At 31.9% G+C, this 19433-nt stretch overlaps 4 protein-coding genes across 9 annotated transcripts; 2 read left to right on the plus strand and 2 right to left on the minus strand.

Annotated features, from left to right (window-relative positions):
• The first annotated feature begins 2340 nt into the window (after positions 1 to 2340).
• On the plus strand, positions 2341 to 4513 carry LOC145728798 (crustapain-like). Of its 2 annotated transcripts, none has more exons than XM_081979315.1 (3): positions 2341 to 2496; positions 3846 to 3976; positions 4176 to 4513. In XM_081979315.1, the coding sequence occupies exons 2-3, from the start codon at positions 3848 to 3850 to the stop codon at positions 4401 to 4403; spliced, it is 357 nt and encodes a 118-aa protein (XP_081835441.1). In that variant the 5' UTR covers positions 2341 to 2496; positions 3846 to 3847; the 3' UTR covers positions 4404 to 4513. The 2 variants fall into 2 exon arrangements, with proteins under 2 accessions (XP_081835441.1, XP_081835440.1); XM_081979314.1 differs by lacking the exon at positions 2341 to 2496 and adding an exon at positions 3443 to 3494.
• A 402-nt stretch (positions 4514 to 4915) lies between these two features.
• On the minus strand, positions 4916 to 6368 carry Mic26-27 (MICOS complex subunit 26/27). Of its 3 annotated transcripts, none has more exons than XM_081979313.1 (6): positions 6207 to 6368; positions 6014 to 6111; positions 5764 to 5960; positions 5464 to 5709; positions 5154 to 5285; positions 4916 to 5069 (listed from the first exon to the last, which is right to left on the minus strand). In XM_081979313.1, exons 1-6 carry the CDS (start codon positions 6219 to 6221, stop codon positions 5062 to 5064), a joined length of 696 nt encoding a protein of 231 aa, XP_081835439.1. In that variant the 5' UTR covers positions 6222 to 6368; the 3' UTR covers positions 4916 to 5061. The 3 variants fall into 3 exon arrangements, with proteins under 3 accessions (XP_081835439.1, XP_081835437.1, XP_081835438.1); XM_081979311.1 differs by having other exon boundaries at positions 5154 to 5393; XM_081979312.1 differs by having other exon boundaries at positions 5245 to 5393; positions 6207 to 6367.
• Positions 6369 to 7595: 1227 nt separating this feature from the next.
• LOC145728796 (uncharacterized) lies at positions 7596 to 13937 on the minus strand. Of its 2 annotated transcripts, none has more exons than XM_081979309.1 (5): positions 13570 to 13937; positions 11728 to 11911; positions 11214 to 11670; positions 10958 to 11154; positions 7596 to 8951 (listed from the first exon to the last, which is right to left on the minus strand). In XM_081979309.1, the coding sequence occupies exons 1-5, from the start codon at positions 13904 to 13906 to the stop codon at positions 8081 to 8083; spliced, it is 2046 nt and encodes a 681-aa protein (XP_081835435.1). In that variant the 5' UTR covers positions 13907 to 13937; the 3' UTR covers positions 7596 to 8080. The 2 variants fall into 2 exon arrangements, with proteins under 2 accessions (XP_081835435.1, XP_081835436.1); XM_081979310.1 differs by having other exon boundaries at positions 11217 to 11670; positions 13570 to 13936.
• Positions 13938 to 14941: 1004 nt separating this feature from the next.
• On the plus strand, positions 14942 to 19433 carry Ufl1 (UFM1 specific ligase 1). 2 transcript variants are annotated; one of them, XM_081979307.1, is made up of 3 exons: positions 14942 to 15093; positions 15145 to 16681; positions 18399 to 19433. In XM_081979307.1, exons 2-3 carry the CDS (start codon positions 15178 to 15180, stop codon positions 19181 to 19183), a joined length of 2289 nt encoding a protein of 762 aa, XP_081835433.1. In that variant the 5' UTR covers positions 14942 to 15093; positions 15145 to 15177; the 3' UTR covers positions 19184 to 19433. The 2 variants fall into 2 exon arrangements, with proteins under 2 accessions (XP_081835433.1, XP_081835434.1); XM_081979308.1 differs by having other exon boundaries at positions 14974 to 15093; positions 15149 to 16681.

A 19433-nucleotide genomic window follows, 5' to 3' on the forward strand; every position in this document is an offset into this window, starting at 1 on the left:
AATTTAAATGGAAAGGTATAGTAAAAATCTCATAAAAGTAATCCCCTATTCTCTATGAAGAATTTTTCTATTTAAGCTATACCATTGCATTTAATTTTTTTGAGATATCTGACAAAAGTGTAATTTTTGTAAATACGCCCTCTATCAAAAAGACCGAAAACTAAATGGAACATTGTTTTGGGACACTCTACAGGACATAAAATGCTCTTTAAAATGGCGCAAAAACGAAGTTTCTACGATTAGCCGTTTTCGAGATATTTCATTTCTTTCAAAGCAAACTTTGGACTACTCCCACCACTTTATTTGAAGAGATAGAAAAAAAAAAGGAAGAAATGGGAAAATTCTTCGTATAGAATATCGGATTACTTTTATGAGATTTTTTACTGTACTTTTCCATTTAAATTTTCAGAGTTTTTGGACATTTTTCATTTTAGTGGTATCGAAACGCCTCCTAGCGGTGGATTTAGAAACCTGAAAATTATTTCCAGCATTTTCCCTTGGCCACATTTAGTAATAATTTTTTTTTTGCGTAGCCATATTATGTCTAGTTTTCGAGAAACAGCCGCGTGCACGGTTTTTGGGACACCCTGTACATAATCAAGTTTGTAGGTTTTAATCTAGTTTTATTTTTGTACTTAATATTTTTAATGTGCTGTTATATTTTAGTTACATACATAAAATGAATATGTATAAAAGAACCATATTGTTAAATTCACTATTTATTAAAAAATTATTTTTCAATTTTAATTTATCATTTATTAACAATTATTATTTTTTTCAATTATTGGAAAACGCAAAATGTTTTGATCCATTACAGATATAAGGAGATAACACGTTGTTCCTAATTTTATAGATAAAAACATATAAACATTATACTTTTTTAATTACTTACTACTTACTTAATATTTTTTTAATGTTTATGTATTTATCTATAAAATTTTGTTTACAAAACAGGATGGCCTAGGTTACTACAGTTTAAAACTTAACGGTTAAATTATTCCACCAAAATACGCCTTATTTAGTTTAGAGTTTACATCTGTGATATTACCTACATTATAAGATCTCGATGACTAGGTGAATGATATGTATTATTGGTGCTAAAACCATATAAAAAATAAATTACTTATCAGAGATTTTTTCTATCCTTGAGAGACGCTTTTTTCCACTACTAACATGATAAACATATCATTATTGACCTAGGTCAAAAATAGATTCTAATCTCCTAGTTCTTGTCTGGCACAAACACAACAAAAAAGGAAGTATTATTAACCTAGCTAAATAATAATGTAATTTAAGTAAATAATAATGTCTATTAAGACATATGAAATGACTTGACAGAGACAGATAAATTGGGTTGTCTCTTCATGTTGTTGTTTGGTTGTTATCCTAAATTTTTAAATTATCAATAAAATGACGATTTAACCGAATTTTAAGACATATCTGTGATCCCCAGTAACAAATACCAACCTATAACCGTATAAAGATATACAGTAGGTATTTTTACTAGAATTCGATCGATCATCACCTGTAGTAGTTTAGAAGCAATAGAAAGGTAAAAAAAAACTTACATAACGTGTTCATTGGACATGTCTCTTTCATTTTAACAAGTAATGTTTAAAAGGGTTTTTGCCAACTTCAACTCTTTAAAAAGAGTTTATAGCGTTTTGCTGGTCACAAAGTTTACAAGCATTTCGAATTTTCTACATATCACATTGTTAATGTAGTAGGTGCTAAAAAAAATCTGGATGCATTAAATCAGGTGACCTGGCAGGCTTTCTTTCAATCGTGTTTATCAAGCAAAAAATGGCAAATTTTAAAGTAAAACATTTACTACTGGCAAGTTAAGTGCTTATTTAAGATCCTCAAAATGTAGAAAAGTACATCAGAGTGTCCTGTTTAATAAATATTAAATTATGTATGTTTTTTACACATTTTTTAATCTCCGGGTTCTCCAACTAGATTTTTTGGCGTCACAAGTTGAATAAACCACCATTAGCATCACAATATTTATAAAAATAATTCACTTTTACATCACAAGTGTGAAACAGTGAATATAATCCAATTTATACTATTTCAAATTTCGACTGCTTCAAAGAATCAAAATGGATTTGTTTTTATATTATTTTTATTAACAACTTACAACTTGAAATAGTTCAGAGAGCTCGGACTCAATTACCAAATTGAACCGATATTTCGGAACGATCCTTTCTCTGTCAATTGACAGTGTTGACACTAAAATCCGTGACATCACAGCCAAATCATCTGATTCTGACTTATTATTGTTTACATTTGCACAATTTCATTCCAAGTGCTTTGTTTGGGTATGTGTTGATAATTATTTATGTATTACTAATTGTTGATTCACTCAAACAAGCATACGTGGACTTTACATTGCAGAAATTGTGTGCGGTAGAAACGATCAATTCAAGGTTTTTACTGGTAGTGCGCATATTTTATTGTAAGTTTAGAAAAGAATTGTAATATACTGTGGTTTTGGTAAGATATTATTAATTATATTAATCTGATAACAATTCTCACGAAATAAACATTTTCCATATTATTTCCTAGTACAACTGTGCTATTTTCTATTTGTTATATCTATTTTGTTTAAACAGCTACAAATATGACATATAAATTGATAAGTAAGCTCACTATTATAATTCCTGTATTTGCAACAGGTTCTATATTTTATTCTTGAATTTATTTTTTGTAATGTCCATTAGTTGAGAACACTTAGGATATCATTAAGATTAATCCTCAACTCACACATTTCAGATACAAACCTATATTTAATTAATTGTATAGGTACACTGTGTAAAAAGTCCAGATTATTAAAAATAAAATTGAGGTGTTTTACCATTATGTGACAATCAGGAAAATATACAAGGTGCGCTATAATAATGAAATGGCAATGAACTGAACAATGTTCCAAAGTAATTCAGGGTTGCCAGACTTTTTAGACAGTTTCTTTAGTTTAGTTCTGATTATTTATTATTGCTAAACTTAAATAATGGATCAAACTGAGATAACAAACATGTATAAAACATACAGTGTCCTAAAAGTCTGGTTAAGAGCAATTCTTTGAACAATATAATATATGATGATTATATATAATAATCATATTTTAAAAGCGGATTCAAAGAAATTTTCAATATTTTAAAGACTGTAGCAGGCAAACGGTTGTTGTATACGGTATTTTAAGAGCACTTTTTCAAAATTTTGAATGTTTTTAAAATCAAAGAATTACCATAGGAGAATATATTGTATGTACAGGGTGTTCTTAATGATCGGCAATAAAAAAATTAAAGCGCACGTGCTTTGATCCACGATACAGTATGTCCAAACATATTTCTTCTTCAAGTTTTCCGTTTAGCTCCTTCAGTTTGTGTGGGATATCTAAGCAATTTAGAAAATGTGAAAGACCAATAAAATTTACTGTAATGCACTCTGTTGGTATATGATTGGTCCAAAAAGAAATTACATCACTTGTACAGGTTAGTGTCGAAGCTAAAACTTAATTTCTTGGAAAGCATAAAAAGTGCCTCCAGAAGTTAATCCAGCTAATTCATCGAATTTGTAACACTCTGTATATAAATAATAATTATACAAAATTTTATATTAAATTTATTACTAAACTAAATTACGTTCTGATAATTTATAAAAAGTTACATTTTTAAATTATCAGTGGGAAATTCCAATTAAATTGGGTGGTGATAATGTACTATCAGCAAAACCGCAACCTCCTACTTCACTATAAATGTAACGGCTTCTGATTTGGTCATTTGAAACCATAATCTGCTCCTTGCTATTGTTATAATATATGATTTAAAGCTTTTCTATTACAGTCATGTTTACCAAACTTATCTTATTGCTTGGTGTTGTTGTTATCACTATGGCGGCCCCATCAGCAAGAAAAGTCCCCAATGTGCTTCTTATTGAACCTGTTGATGCTGTTTCCGAATGGAACGATTGGAAAGTACGTATACTATCTTGCTTTTCAAGTTTGTTAATTATGTATAAATAATCTTCAGAAAGTAAAAAATGTGCTTTTTTTGCTATTTTCAAGCAAAACAACTTGAGATTTTAAGTCACACTTTGTTGTTCTCCTTGTTGCATGAGATTAGCTACATAAATGTCCAGTACTACTTCAATGTAACTCTTAACTTTTTAATAAGGTCAAACACGATAAGCAATATGGAAACGACGAAGAAGAAACCAATCGCTTCAGCATTTTCAAAGACAACTTGAAGAAAATCACCGAGCACAATAAGAAATTTGAAGCTGGAGAAGTGACTTGGTCTCAGGGATTAAATCAGTTCGCTGATTTAACCCAAGAAGAGTTTGCACAGAGTCATTTGGGTGGACTTAGACCAAAGACAGGTGGATTGACTGGCTTAAACTAACCAACAAACATTAATCCCTCTAATATTTGTTGTGTTTTGTAATTTTATTTAGTATATTCATGACAATATGTTCTTATTCAGTAATAATAATTGTTAGATTGTCTCGAGTATTGCATTTGTTTTATTTCTTTTATTAAATTGATTGTATGGTAGAACACACATGATCAGATGAATGATCCACTATTTTATTTATATAATATTTTAATTTAAAATGGCCTAAATTCTTGTCTAGTCTATACGTGATTATACAGGGGGAATCTAATAAACTTCTGTTGTCCGACACTCTGCTTAACACACGCATTGTAAATTCTTGTTTAAAGAAATTGTACTTTCCGAAAAATTGGAAAAAGGCTGAAGTTATTCTTTTGCCAAAAAGTGGCACATGGTATTTTAGTTATTTTTTTTAGTATTCACATTAATACAACAGAGCCAATCTGTATTAATCATACAAAATTGCTAATTTGTATGTGTTAAAGAAAAAGGCAAGTTAATTTACTAATGAGACAAACAGAAGCAACAAATCGTCACTGTTTTATTGAATAACAATAATTTAAATCACCATAACTTTGAGACTAAATTTTCACAGCTTCCTTGAGACAATTAAATACAGTTAAAAACAAAATACTTCCCACTGGTGTTTTAGTCAATCCTTCATTTTTTAAGAACCTAAAAAATTTAAAATATGGTACACTGGTAGTCATTTAAGAAGAAAATTTTATAGTATGACATTAATAAGGAGTGGGGTCTTACCAGACAATTTTTTTTCAGGAGATTCAGTAAGGGTTTCAGGGGGATAAAGGTTTTGGGCATCAAAAGACATTTCGGTAGGGCTGCTACTTACCTTTTCTGAACTGCTAACATTTTCAGCTTTAGATGGTTCACCTGAAATAAGTGATGATACAGATGATTTTATTGAATCCCATACTTCTGAAGCACTTGTCGGTAGTTTAGGTAGAGAAGGAAGTTCAAGTGGAGGATCATCTTTTTTTACTGAAAATCTTATTCTATTTACAAATGTCCTCACACAAGCCAAACACTTTTAAATGTAACTGTCACTTACCTCCATAAACAAAGTTATAGGCAATAGTTAGATATTTTTTGCCTTCAACTAGCCCTTGTTCTGCATATACTGAAGCTTCTTTAGGATAACACACTGCAGCCATTCCCAATGCACCAGTGGTTGCATATATGGTTCTTTTGAACAAACCCCCTCTCAAACCAAAAATTAAACCTGTTAAAGCTCCAATTCCTATAGCTCCAGCTTTAGGTAATGTATTGTCTTCTTGGCGCAAATAATCAACCAACCCTTAAAAGCAACTAACTAAAATCTGATTATTCTATTAAAGTAAATATAACTTACATTCCACATTTTCTCTACTTTCACTTAAACTCTGTTTGGCCACTTTTTCATAAGCAACAAATTCATTTGTAAACTTTCCAAGGGTCTGTCTGACTGATTTGACGGAATTTTCAATAAAGTTTGGTGCCTGGTCCTGATCAGTTCGTTGGATTGTTCTAGTGACTGGGTCTGGAGTGTAGATTGGCAGTTCACTAGGCCTACAAAGTCAGTGTATTAGTTCATAAACTAAAACCTGAATCATAGTGTGTACCTGCATGTGATTGATTGGTTTTTTTGATCTTCAGGTTTTTGGCCTAACTTGGCTTCAGCTACTAGAGCAGCAGCAGGAAGTAGACCCCTTCTTATAACCTATTTTTAGTTTTAAAGTACAATACTTTAGATAAACTATTAAAAAATAATCTGGACAAAAATTATTCTGTTCAAGTATGCAAGAAAATACTTACTGTGTTAACAAACATGCTGAATTATTTTAACTTTTTATTCATGCAAATTACATAAAGATGTTTTGACAGGACCAGAGTCGTCAGCTGGGACTAGGATTTTTCCAAATTTTTTTCAGGAAAATTATTTTTTTATAGTCAACAAGGTGATTTTGAAAACAGATGACATATGACATAAAATTGACATAATTTCGACATTTAGTTAGGTTAGGTCTGAGTGGACATTAAAACCAGGATAAAAGATGGCTTACTCAGTTGAACTCTGTGACGTCACAGTGGGTGCTCGGGTAAACAACCCCATGACCAATAAGACCATATAGGGTGGCTAAAGACAATCAAAGTGGGATAAGAACGTGCGCAAAAAAAGTATTAAATTACAGCCACTTTACTAATAAATAATTTTAACTTTTTTCTTACATAGGAACTTGTTGTCTAGGATTTCTTAATTAACGTCATGTGTCCGAAGAAATACCGATTTTTCTGGAAGGAAAATGGATAAAACACTCTTCCAAGCTGAATTCTTGAATTAAGCCATATTAGCAGGTTTGTATCATTCAAAATTTGTATCATCATTCAAATGCCGTTGTATGTTCAACATTATCTGTTACATAATCTGAGTACTTTTCAGGACAAGCCCCATATTTGGTAAGACCTTACAGGGTGTCCAGCGACAGTCCGTAAAACTTTAAATTGTTTGCACAAATTGTTCTTCCACTTTAACTGTCTCTAAAACACCCTGTATGGTTAAAAGAGTTGACTTAAAATTATGCAAAACATGGGACCTACACACATGACTTAAAATGACAGTTCAAAGCTACTGCCTTAATTCGAGATTGAGCACTGCTATGTCGCATTTTTTGTATACATCGCTACTTCTTGAGTTACAGGATCCTAATTTGGTAAACGGGCAAATGTCCCGATATTGACCTAAACTGTTGTTTAAAACAAATTATTGATCAATTGGGAACTACTTGAAAATTTCACTTTTTTGCACGCGCTTTGTTTTCACCCTGTATAGTACAGTGGCGGTGCATTTAAGTCAGAGTTTTTTCCATCAACCAAAATCCCATAAATTAAGCTCAATGATAGTCCAAACTGCATCAAAATCTGTCGTTTCGTTTAGAAATGGCAAGGTTTTAAAAATGACCCAAAAACAATCACTGTCCCGGTTGAAGTGGCGCACAGTTTATTTAAAAATTTCTCATTCCTGTAACAAGTTATGAATCTCTGAGCTGAGCTCCTTATAACGCGGTATGAGAATATTCTATTAAACAATTCTTTGCGTCATATAATGGGTTTGGTTGATACTTCGGGACATGTTTGGGAGTTTTTCATTTTTTGGTATACAAAAGGAATTACAGGATGTTTTTTTTTTTGGTATTAAACACCAAGTTTTAAAGAAAATTTATATTTTTATTAGACATCTATTATAATGTACAAATAAAAAACAAATCAAATATTGAAATGACCTACCTACCTGACTTTCTTCTTTCACTTAACCTTCTTTGTAACTGCCATGTTTTAAGAATTCCATACTGATCATGAAACAACTCAAAATATATATAAATACAAAATTATTGCAACTAATAAACAATAAATACCAACACAAACTCTACTAACTAATTTAGAAATGGATTTCTATGAAAAAAATAGAAAAAATCAGAAAAACTTATTAAACTGCCAATTTTCAGAAATTATTGCCAGCTCACAGTTCGCGCGAATACTTTTGTACTTACGTGAAACATTAAACAACTACTAGTCACCGCAATACTGATTCGGCCGGTAAAAACTACAATAACGTCACACTTATCCATGAAAATAAAGCTATACTGTACGGAGTGTTTCAACATATGGCCACCTAATTCGACTTGCAAAGCCTACGCTGAAGAAAGCATTTCGTCCAACGTGATCTGACGTTCTGTACCACGACGCGTGCGCGAAGTAGTTCCGATTAAGTCAAACTGGGCTTGCAGCTTCTTAGCGTACAGAAAATCTGCTTCTTCCTGTCGTTTTCTCTCCTCCCAATCCTTCATTACTTTTTTCGGAGTGGATTTGGTGGTTTTTCCATCACTTTGTAACTTCCTTACTTCAATCACAGCCATTGTATCACTTGTCACTGTCTCAGGTTTGCCAGAGTTTCTCAAACCATTCTTCGGGGTTTTTAGACTATTCTCCCAAGATTGGTCGCAGATTGAGTTGATTAGATTATGAAGATTTTCGTCTGAGTCACTGTCAAACAGGCTGGGCGACGATATCATCACATTTTTTAAAGCGGATTTTAGAGGACTGGTTTGCACTTTAATTTCTTTAGATTGTTTTTGGTTTTTACAGAAATTTTTGTTAATATCCGTCTCATTATTAGTTTTTCGAGGGCTGCAGTTAAGTAGCCTTGTAACCACTTTATTAAGTTTATCCTTTTGCCGAACCGACTCGGTTAATTGTAGAACATCAAAACCATAAAACGGTGAAGCATCCACACGACGAGAAACTTTTGGAATATCGAGAGGAAAAATTGTTGAACTGTCAAATCCATAAAACGGAGGACTTTTTTCGAGTGAAATTCGCAGTTTTTTAGTAGCTGAACTGCGAATTTCTGGTGAAAACGACCGTTTATGACTGACGGAGGTTTGTTCCATTTCCAGTTCACTGGATGAGGATGCGTTAGACTGGAAATCGACTTCATCTTTGATGAAACGCGCGAATGCTGACGGTTCTTTGTTAAGGTACGAGAAACTTCCAGAAGGAGCTCTGAAAATAATTTAAAACAAAAACCCTGTTACCTAATGAAACAAAATTGCATTAAAACGTTTAACATTACGTGTAAGTGACCAAACCATTTAGCATTAAAACACTCAATCAAAAAATCTTTTTTTTTCTTCTGATTTCAAATAATATGTATTTTATTGAGGTTATGTTGGTTACTTTTTTTTTCGTCTATACATATCTGACGCGCCAAACGTTGATTTTTAGGAAAACTAACAGAATATAATTTTTTTCCTCAGATTATACTATTTTAAGTTTTAAACACACTAAACTACCTTCTTTCCTGCCAATTCTTCTTTCCTTGCTTCCTTTCAGCTTTCCTTTTTTTTAATCTGGTAGTATACAATTTTTAGCGCAAAAATAATATCCATTAATTTTGTAGCCTTTTCTCTTCATTCTTTTCTTCTCTTCTGTTAATTATTTTCCATTTATTCTCTTCTTTTTCTTTCCTTCTTTTTTTCTAATCGGGTACAATACAATTTTATGACGTAAAAGAAATCAAACATTTTTTGACATTTGACGCCTTTTCGTCTCTCCTTTCAAGTCTTCTTATTTTCTTCTATTTTCAATTTATTTATGTATTTTTTTTGACATCGTAGAACATAATTCTTGGCGTAAAAATAATAACTACTAAGTTTGGAGTGTTTTCTTTCATTTCACTTCTTTTTCTCTCCCTGTCAATTATTCTTCATTTCTTCTTTCCTATTAATCATATTTTTATTATTCTCTCCTTTCAATGCTTCTTATTTTATTTTCTGCTTTCATATATTGTTATTTTTTTAATCTCAAAGAGTACAATTTTTGGCGTGAAAATAATTCCCATTAATTCTCTCTTTTCACTTCTCCCTCTCCCGTCAATTTTTCTTTTTTTTCTCTCTTTTCAACTATTCTTCTTTTATTCTTTTTTTAATATGGTAGAATACAATTTTTGAGGCAAAAATAATGTCCATTAATTTTGAGGCCTTTTTTCTGTTTTAACTGCTCCTTCTATCCTGTCAATTATTCTTCTGTACTTCTCTCCTGTTAATTATTCTTCTTTCATTCTCTCCTTTCAATTCACTTTTTGTTATATTCTCCTTTCAATTATTCATTTCTTCTCTCTTCTAAACTCATTTTCTTTTTTTATAGTTTTTACTTTTTTAACCTGGTAGAATACAATTTTGGGCGCAAAAATAATATCCACTAAGTTTCCCGTTTTTTTTTTCATTTCACTTTGTCTTCTCTTCTTTCACCTCTTCTTCTTTTCCATTTATATTTTTTTGATTTAATTGATTTTTGACATAAAAATCATATCCACCAAATTTGACGCCATTTCTTTCATTTCTCTTCTTCTCTCCTGTCAATTTTTCTTCTTTTATTTTCTGCTTTCAATTATCATCTAGTGTGCGCCAATTATAAAATTGTTTTGTTTTTCGATTTTTACGAAAAACCTTATATTTTTCAAAGAATAACCAACATAACTTTAATAAAATATGTATATTTGAAATCAGAGCAAAATAAAATACGGTTCTCCATTTAAAATAATCAAAATATGTGTCAAAACATTAACAAGTGATTGATATATTGATATGCTAATCTTGACATCAGATTCTGACAATTTGCAAAAAATTCTGAAACTTTGTTGTCAGATTAGAATTAGAATCACCCTGTACATATTGAAAATAATTTTAAAAGATACTTTTCCAATATTCCGATTTTCATTACAAAATCAAACATGTTTTAAAGCTGAAAGTTTTATTCAATCAGTTCAATCTGTCATGTCGAATAACGTGAATCACCTTGTACATAAAATTTTTCAAAATAGTATACAGAGTGTTTCATGGTAATAAGAACGTTGCAATATATGTTTGAATGTTTTCCACAAACTCCCAAAACTAATTTTTATGATTCTATAAATAATAATTTTTATTGAAGCATTTTATGCTGATATTCAAAAAATCAAATTGAAAAACATAAACATTTTAACAAATTTAAAATATAATTTAACTCACCTAATCGGCGAATTGTCCTCATTGTTGCCCCTAACTGTACGCAATTTCAACGGAGGTTTCCACGGCAAATGAAAGCGCTTTTCCAAGTCAATTGGCTTAAAGTAAAACTTGCATTCTTGGTCAATTACGTCACTGTTATCTTCACTTCCACTGCTTTTGTAGCCGCTTAGGCAAGAGTCTCGTTCACTTGACTGATCCTAAATTAGTAGACCATAAAGCAAGGGAATACATTTCAAAAAAAAAGATCATTACTAACTACCTGATCAGCTGTAGATTTGTCGCTTTTTCGCTTGGATTCCATTTTACCCAAATAATCCCGAAAATCGAGATCAGCAAAATTATTCTCTCTAGTGACATTTCGCGGACTTTCTTTAGTCGCAACCACTTGGCAAGGATATTCTTTGATAAAGTAGGTTTTCAACGGGCTGGATGATACTTGGAATTTTTTAGCCAGTTTTCCAGAGCCCTGACTAGATTTTAGTAAAATTGGACTAGTTGAAGGAATTTTTCTGATAAATTTTGTGGGTCGATGAGGAGTCAACGTGAAACTGGCTTTGTTAACTGGTAATAACGATTTTTCTTCAGACTGAAGAAATCTGTCTAGTGTACCAGATTTTGGGGTCGTTTTCTTCACCCCTTTACGCGGAGACTTTTTTGAGGTAGAAGGTTCATTGAGTTCTTCTTCTAGTTTTTTTGCTAACAAGGCATCCAATCTGATAGCAAATGGTTATAAGTTTTGATGCTTTATTCAGAAATAGTACAATACTTACTGTAATTTCTTTTCTTCCATCTGTTTTCTAAGCTCTTCCTCTTGTTTAAGCTTTTTAATAAAAATGGCACTGGCTTTTTCTTCCGCGTCCCTAATCTTCCTTTGCTCTTCTACATGTTTTAACTTCTCTTTTTCGTATTCTCGTCTAATTTCTCCTGGACTAGCTACAACTATTACTGGTTGATCTGAAATAGGTTAATTCATCTTTTTCTGGTACCAAATGTGTTATTTATTGAAAGTTGTCATTGTTATATGAAAAATAAACTGTACGCCACCTCAATCGGAACGGTTTTTGACAGAGAGAAGTTTTGTGTTTGAACTATCATTGAGCTTTATTTTTTGGTGAAGGAGAAAAATATTGACCTATAAATAATGACTTATTAAAAACGTCCCGAAATATCAAAATAAACAACACTTCCTTATGTTGAAACAACTAAAAAAAAAAAATAGTCAATTAGATGCTACTTAAAAATTTCACTTTTTTGCACTCGCTTCTTTCCCACCCTGTATAGTGCAATTACAGTGCATTAAAGTAAAAGTTTTTCAAATCAGCAAAACACCAATAAATAAAGCCCAATGACCGTCCAAACCGCATTAAAATCCGTTGATTTGTTTCGAAATGACAAGGTTTTTAAAATGATCCAAAAAATCACCCAATTTATTATAACAAAAAATACAAAACACATACTATCTCTATAACAACCAAAATTTCAGAAAACATTTTTCTGCCTCAGAAAACAAGTTTATTTCACTGGTAATGAGAATTAAGTTGGAATGCTTAGGATTTAAGGGCAGATCAACAAAATCCTCTTCAGATTCGTCATAGCAAAGCCAAAACCCATAAACATGCAAACTTTTATATTTGCAGAAATCTTCACTTTTGAATAGTGCAATAGTGTGTCTAGCAAGCTAGATTCTGGTGTGGCTTTTATGTTATCTGTGATGTAATATTAATTAGTATAGGGAACTTGGTAGTGCTAAAATTAATAAGCAATAAACTATTAATAAAATAAAGATAGTATTCTAAGAGCTGGTATTTCCACCTCTGAATAAAGTCCTAATTTAAATGATAATTTATATGGAAATCATAAAAATTATTATAAAAACAAGTTTATTTAGAAGCCAGCATACAGTATATCAGCACTATAAGTTCATTTTCATGACTCACTAGTTGTTTATCTTGCTTTTCTGCTATGATACCCTGTTCTGATGGCGATTTTTGTTCTGCACATCACTACTTAACTACCCTACTTAACAATAATAATTATTACTGCACACTAATTTATTTATTTATTTTTTTTTTCATGTAGGTACTAAACCAAAATTATACTTAAATCATCAATTTGTGTGTAGTAACCCTACTTCACATTATTTACTATTTACTGTAAACATTTATGTCTGTTTCCCCAACATTGGCTAATTCAACTTACCAATGTTGAGGAAACTGACATAAATGCCCTTTTCAAAACCATTCCTAAAAAACTTGATATCCAAAGTACCTAACATCTCAGGAGGGATCAGGATCAAGAACATCTAAGGAGCATTCTAACAACTAGATGATAGTTTTACCCCAACTTTTACAGGAGCTTATACAGAACAAATAAAAAACAGAATTTCCTAATAATTTTTTGTATGTTCTCATTTGAAGAAGGTTATTCACTTAAATGTACTGTGCTACTGGTTACTAGTCAGTAGTCACTAATTATTTGCTGTTACAGACATGTTACAACATATTACAGAGACATAGCATTACAATGTATGCACTGCTAAACATAAATTAAAAGTAGTAACACATAATGCCTAGATTTGAAGCCCCCCAGTAAATATACACAAAAATGCCTACCTTTTTCAATGTCATTGTCAATTCCTTGAAGCTTGTTTCTCACTTCCAGAGGATACTGCCTCTGAATAGCACTCCAAAGAACCTGGTCAATAATTTTGCCTGCTTTTTTCGACCGTCTATACCAAGATCCAACCCTAATTCTGCACAAAGGGCAAACCAAACTTGCATTCTCCATGGAACCTTCAAAACAAGGTTTACAAAACACATGATTGCACGGCAACGTGACAGGTTCAGTTAGAATTGTTCTGCATATTGGGCACAACACTGAATTCGATATTGAGCCCCCAAAATTGGATTTGGGGGCATTTTTCTTGGCTTTCGCCTTTCGGTCTGCCATGTTTACCAAATTGAAATTAATAATTTGATAATTACAATAGTTTGACGGTTGACAAGACATTTGTGTTTTGACCGATGACAGACGATTCATATACAAACAAATCCAAGAGTTTATTTATAAGAACTTATACCCATTCCGCATACAGGATTGCAGGCACAAAAACGAATAGTAATCAGTTTTCATCGTTTAATGCAAGAAACCAAATAAAGCATCGACAGTTGTAATTACTTTTTACTTCTTCAACCATTTTAAAGATGCGATAACTATTTTTCTGAGCAACTGAAATATATATCTTATGTCATTTAAATATTACTTAGCTTCGCACTTATTTTGTGAGAAGTCTGTAAATTAAAAGCAGTTTCTACCGAACAAGAAACTGCAAATAGCATAAAATGATAGAGCGCTGAAACCGTTTTGTAAATGTCTATTGTGTGCATATCATCGAGAAAGCAAAAGAGTTTAGAATTTGGTAACCTTTAGTAACAAAGCAGCAACAATCTCACAAAACTGATGGTGCAGAGAAAGCTGGAAGAGAAACGACTTCGAGGACTCTGCCCCAAAACGATAAATCGACCAAGCTAAGGAGTTCAATGTCAAGAAAACATCAGAAATACCTTAGACAGGGATAAATAGAGGAAGATTGCCCAAACCACAACTAAAATTGCAATAATATCAGATCACGACACTTCAGTATACAACTAGAGAGCCTGGAGATATTGTGTGACGCATCTACGTTTTTCTAAGGTACGAATCTACTGGATACATTTGTATTACAACAATGTTGCACAACATGCTGGAACCTCATTCATTATTAATCACTCTGACGATATATGACTCTCATTTAACTTCTATCAACAGGCTGAATATTACTGCATTATTGATTGGTCGTAGACAAAAAGATTTTTTATAGCCTGCAGCTTAAGTCTAATCCGTCTTCTCTTGTTGTTTTTCATCTTGGAAAAGGCTCCATCCGAGGAATTTAAACTAAAACCCTTGAAAATTGAAAAACCGGGTGAAAACACATCTCGAGTGAAAACACTGAGTAGCACTTTATACCAAAAAGAAGTGAAGAAGGGCAATTGTCAGAGAGAATCATAGAAATGACAGTTGACAGTTTTTCTCTGTGTCATCATCATGGCCATCAACCATCATAACATAACAAAACAATCCATATGGTATTTGTTTATGTAAGTTAATTTAAAAGTATATTATAGATTAACAACTAAAATTTGTTTTAGATAGTGTAATTAACAACAAAAATCAACCAGCAAATGGCTGACTGGGAAGAAATTAAGCGGTTGGCTGCCGACTTTCAAAAAGTCCAACTTAGCTCAACTAGTCAAAAACTTTCTGAAAGAAACTGTGTGGAAATCGTTTCTTGGCTGATTGAGAAAAAACTAATCGAGCTAATCTTTACTAGTGACGGTAAAGAATACTTGACTCCTGCTCAACTAGTAACAGATATACAAAATGAACTTTATGTAAGTGGAGGTCGAATTGACCATGCAGAGCTTGCCAAAATCATTGGTGTTGACTTTGGCAATATCAGTGCCCATTTAAATGATGTTCTCAAAAGTAGAAAAGATATTCATCATGTGTTGGGTCAACTAATAGACTCCACCTACATTACTAGGATTGCAGGGGAAATCAATGAAAAACTCCAACAACAAGGACAAATCAATGTGGGTGAACTTACAATTACTTATGATTTGCCTGCTGAATTTTTACAACAGCAAGTTCTAGAGAAACATTTAGGCAGTCTGATTTTTGGTAGACAAGATCAAAATGACCCCAAAGTGTTCTTTACAGAATCTTTTATTGCTCGTAGTAAGGCTAAAATAAAGGGGGCACTTGCAGGGCTTACTCGACCTACTCCTGTCAGCTCAGTATTGAGTCAAATTGGTTTGAGTGAAAAACTTTTTTTCTCCTTATTTGACCAGACATCCATGTATGGGTCTCTAACTAGTCGTCTACCTGGTTCCCAATATATTCCTAACTGTTACTCCAGATCACAAAATGAGTGGGCCACAACATTTTACAAGCAAAATGGTTATTTAGAGTTTGATGCTCTAGGACGATTGGGAATCTCTGACTATAAAACCTATTTAAAGAAACATTTTCCAAATGATAACTTCATCTTTCTTGACACTTTAGTAGCTTCAAAAACTATATTAGAAAGAGTTGAAGCTGATATAGAAGAATGTATTTCTAGTAAAAGCTATCTTGACCTACAAAACAGTTTACCTTCAGTTTTTTCAAGCACAGATATATCTCTAATTTTACAGAAGTTACTCCAAGGAGTAAAACAGCAACAAACTGTACTTATAGAAGATTACATTTTGAGTAAAACATACATTGATAAACTTTCAGAGTTGTGCTCTGAAGCTCTGAAGGAAAAAACTCAAAATGCTGTTGATTCTGGAAAATATCAGCAATACCTGGTTGAAACTCAGGGAAATAGAGGTGGGAGTAAAGGGGAGGAGGTGGAGGAAAAAGCAGATAAGAGAGAGGAAAGGAGGAAAAAGGCTACTGGTGGAAAAAGTGGTGGGGGTACTCAAGGAAGGGAAACTAAAACAAAATCAACTAAAAAACATGTAAGGGGAGGCCATAAAGTTGATGCTGATGAGGATATTGCCACTGAGAGTAAAAAGGAGTTTAGAGTAATGGAAGTTGAGGATGTCAAAGACCTGATTAACAATTTTCTGGAGGAGGAAGGTTTGGATGTTTTAATTGAACCAGTTGCAGAATATTTGTTGCCGAAACTTAATGAGAAAGGTAAGCAAATCTGTGGTAAAGTTTCATTATTTTATGTCCTGAAAAGTAGAAAAAAAATTGTAAAAAACTGAAAGTGAGTTTGTGCAATTTTATATAGAAAGTTCTGAGAGTCTTTTGAAAAGAGCACATATTAGGGCTTTATGACTATTTTTCCAATTACTAGAAAGGTACCAGCAATGTAAAAATTTCATAGTCATATTGGTGTTGAATAATTGTGGGGGTCAGTGTGAGGTGTATCAAAATTAACTGAACTATTAAAACATGTTGACAATGGTAAAGAAAACCAAATAGGTAAAAGTAAACTGAAATGAAATCAAAACATTACCAGAAAATAGAATTCATTTGCTTGTAATACCTATCAAAATTAAAGTTTTTTTTTAATTACAGAACTTTTTCTTTGCTGTTTTCAAATTGAAAAATGTAGGTATCATAAAAACTTCTGCAAAAATGACTACTTATAGGAGAATATATGATCAATTTTAAAAGTATTGCTAGTTTAATCAAGTAAGTTGTATGCCTTATAATTGGTTACACAGAAATATGTGTATTTGCTATTTTCTCAATGTGTTATTTTGTCAAATCTTGTGAGCAGCATTGGTTAAGTCCATACATTCAGAATTTTGAATATTTTTTTTTCATTAAGGTATTTTTTTAATTGTCAGGTGTGAATAAATGCTTGCTTTTTATTTTATTACAATTAAAACACTTACATTACTTAAATTCTTTATACACAAAAATAAAAGTAAAGTAAATTTTCACTTTTTTTTATAAATAAACCACTGTTTCCAAACTGTCTACTACTTTGATGACTGACATGTTTATGGGATGATGATGATGAAAGATAAGTTAAAAAATTAAACCATTGCTTCTGAAAAATAAAAATAGAAATTGGTAAATTGCAGGGGTAATGTTTTGAAAACAGCTCATTTCTTGAAAAAATGTACCAAATAGAATTTAGTTAGAGACAGAATTCAATTGATATTGTGATGTGTTGATGTTAATTTTGTTTGTTTAAATAAAAATCCATAAACATATCAAATTAACAAACCGTTGAACAAACCACTTGATGTATTTGAGCATTCAACAGGTTTTAAAGTAAAAAAAAATAGTTTTTAATAATTGTTGAAACTATCGCTCCACATATCATCAAATATTTATGACTTAGTGAACTTTTACTTTATTATTCTCTTTGGACTGTAATATTGCTTTAATTACTGAAAACGTATATCTAAAGCAGAGCTTTGTTTGTGCTATTTTATAGTTTATATGCATGTAGTGAGCAGAATTTTCTAAAGTACAGGGTGGGCCAAATTGGACGCATTTAAATGGAAAGTGCTGTTATTAATAGAGATAGGCGAAAATTGATGCTCAAATTTGATAGAAAACTTGGCGAAAACCGTTAGTGTTGAAAATACATTTCTACAGCAACTTTTTACGCACATAAAAATTGTTTTTCATAATGGAAAACCCTGTATATTATTTCATTTTTGAAAAGATCTTAAAATTAGCATTCTAATGCCATATCACACTTGATTATTTGATATTAAAATTATTTTCATTTCTCAAAAACCGTGTCTAATAGGAAATAGTATATTTCATTAGGAGTACAAAAATGACTCAAACAACAAAAACTCATGATTTAAAAGTGCTTTTATTTTATTCAACTTTGATATAGATTAGTACCATTCTTATTTAAATGCTTTTTTTTCTTCTGCAGCTTTACAACTGGCCGCTGAGGTCTTTAAATCTAAAGTCGCCGATGAATCTGCCAATCGCAGAAAAACCCACAATGAGTTGCAAGACAAACTAAATGAGCTGATTGGAGAAGTTCGATTGTTTTCGAAAGGAATAAAGCTACTTTCTGCCGATTTACAAGGACAGCTCAATAAGTACTTACTGAAAACTATATGTACTGAAGTGGTGACTGAAATATTGAACTACGCAGCTGCAGAAAGTGGTTCAAGCACAGTGACAGACAGTTATAATATTGACCAAAAACTAAAGTTTCTTAATGAATTGCCTGTGGAATTTCGTGCTAGCTTTCAACCTCTCGTCAAATCTCTTCAAGGGCAAAGCGTTGAAGATTTTATGGCTTGTATTGACCCAGCTTTGGCTTCATGCAGTATGATTTTGAAAAAAATTGACAAGAAAAAGGACAGAACTATTGTCTTAAACCACAAACATAAACTGTTGGAAGAACTTGCCAATTGCGAAGATGTAGCACTGGTTCTACATTTGGCTACTATGGCAATTTTTATAGGAGCCACACAGTGTATGTTACATGCTAGTGGACGACATTTATCTTCAATTTTATCGTTTTTGAAGCAGTATTTGTCTGAGGGACAGTTCACTGAATTAATGTCGTATCATGATTTTGTCACTTTGATGCTGAGTAACGGATCGGAATCCGAAAACGCTAAAGAGAAATTAAAAGAGAAAATTCCAATTATTAAATCTCTTGCTAATGAATATAAATTGGTTGGAGCCGATAAGACTTCTTAGGAGTACCTAATTGGTGTAAATTGAAAAAAAATGTTTTTTATAACTCATGCTTGTTGATAATTATTGCTAAATTACAAAATTGTTTTATTGTTATATTCATTGATACGTTTCTGTTTTTTAGTCTCTTAGTTGACTAAAAAGCACAACTTATACAACGAATATACTTAATCTGGTTAAATATACAGAATAAAAAAAATATTTAGGTACATCGGTAGATATTTAATTATGTAAATATATTTTATTGAGTATA

This window comes from Ips typographus, linkage group LG4, assembly GCF_016097725.1.
Source record: "Ips typographus isolate SLU linkage group LG4, UJ_Ityp_2.0, whole genome shotgun sequence".
Lineage (NCBI taxonomy): Eukaryota > Metazoa > Arthropoda > Insecta > Coleoptera > Curculionidae > Ips > Ips typographus.

Bases quoted from the DNA above. Each gene is read 5' to 3' on its own strand.
- LOC145728798 (XM_081979314.1), top strand. From the start codon at position 3,458: ATGATTGGTCCAAAAAGAAATTACATCACTTGTACAG. The intron at 3,495-3,845 runs GTTAGTGTCGAA...TTTCTATTACAG, and splicing joins AAATTACATCACTTGTACAG to TCATGTTTACCAAACTTATC. The intron at 3,977-4,175 runs GTACGTATACTA...CTTTTTAATAAG, and splicing joins CCGAATGGAACGATTGGAAA to GTCAAACACGATAAGCAATA.
- Mic26-27 (XM_081979311.1), bottom strand. The intron at 5,961-6,013 runs GTACACACTATG...CTGACTTTGTAG, and splicing joins AACCAATCAATCACATGCAG to GCCTAGTGAACTGCCAATCT. The intron at 5,710-5,763 runs GTAAGTTATATT...GTTGCTTTTAAG, and splicing joins AAGTAGAGAAAATGTGGAAT to GGTTGGTTGATTATTTGCGC.
- LOC145728796 (XM_081979309.1), bottom strand. From the start codon at position 13,906: ATGGCAGACCGAAAGGCGAAAGCCAAGAAAAATGCCCCCAAATCCAAT. The intron at 11,912-13,569 runs GTAGGCATTTTT...AACCTATTTCAG, and splicing joins TGACAATGACATTGAAAAAG to ATCAACCAGTAATAGTTGTA. The intron at 11,155-11,213 runs GTTAGTAATGAT...CTACTAATTTAG, and splicing joins AATCTACAGCTGATCAGGTA to GATCAGTCAAGTGAACGAGA.
- Ufl1 (XM_081979307.1), top strand. From the start codon at position 15,178: ATGGCTGACTGGGAAGAAATTAAGCGGTTGGCTGCCGACTTTCAAAAA. The intron at 16,682-18,398 runs GTAAGCAAATCT...TTTCTTCTGCAG, and splicing joins GCCGAAACTTAATGAGAAAG to CTTTACAACTGGCCGCTGAG.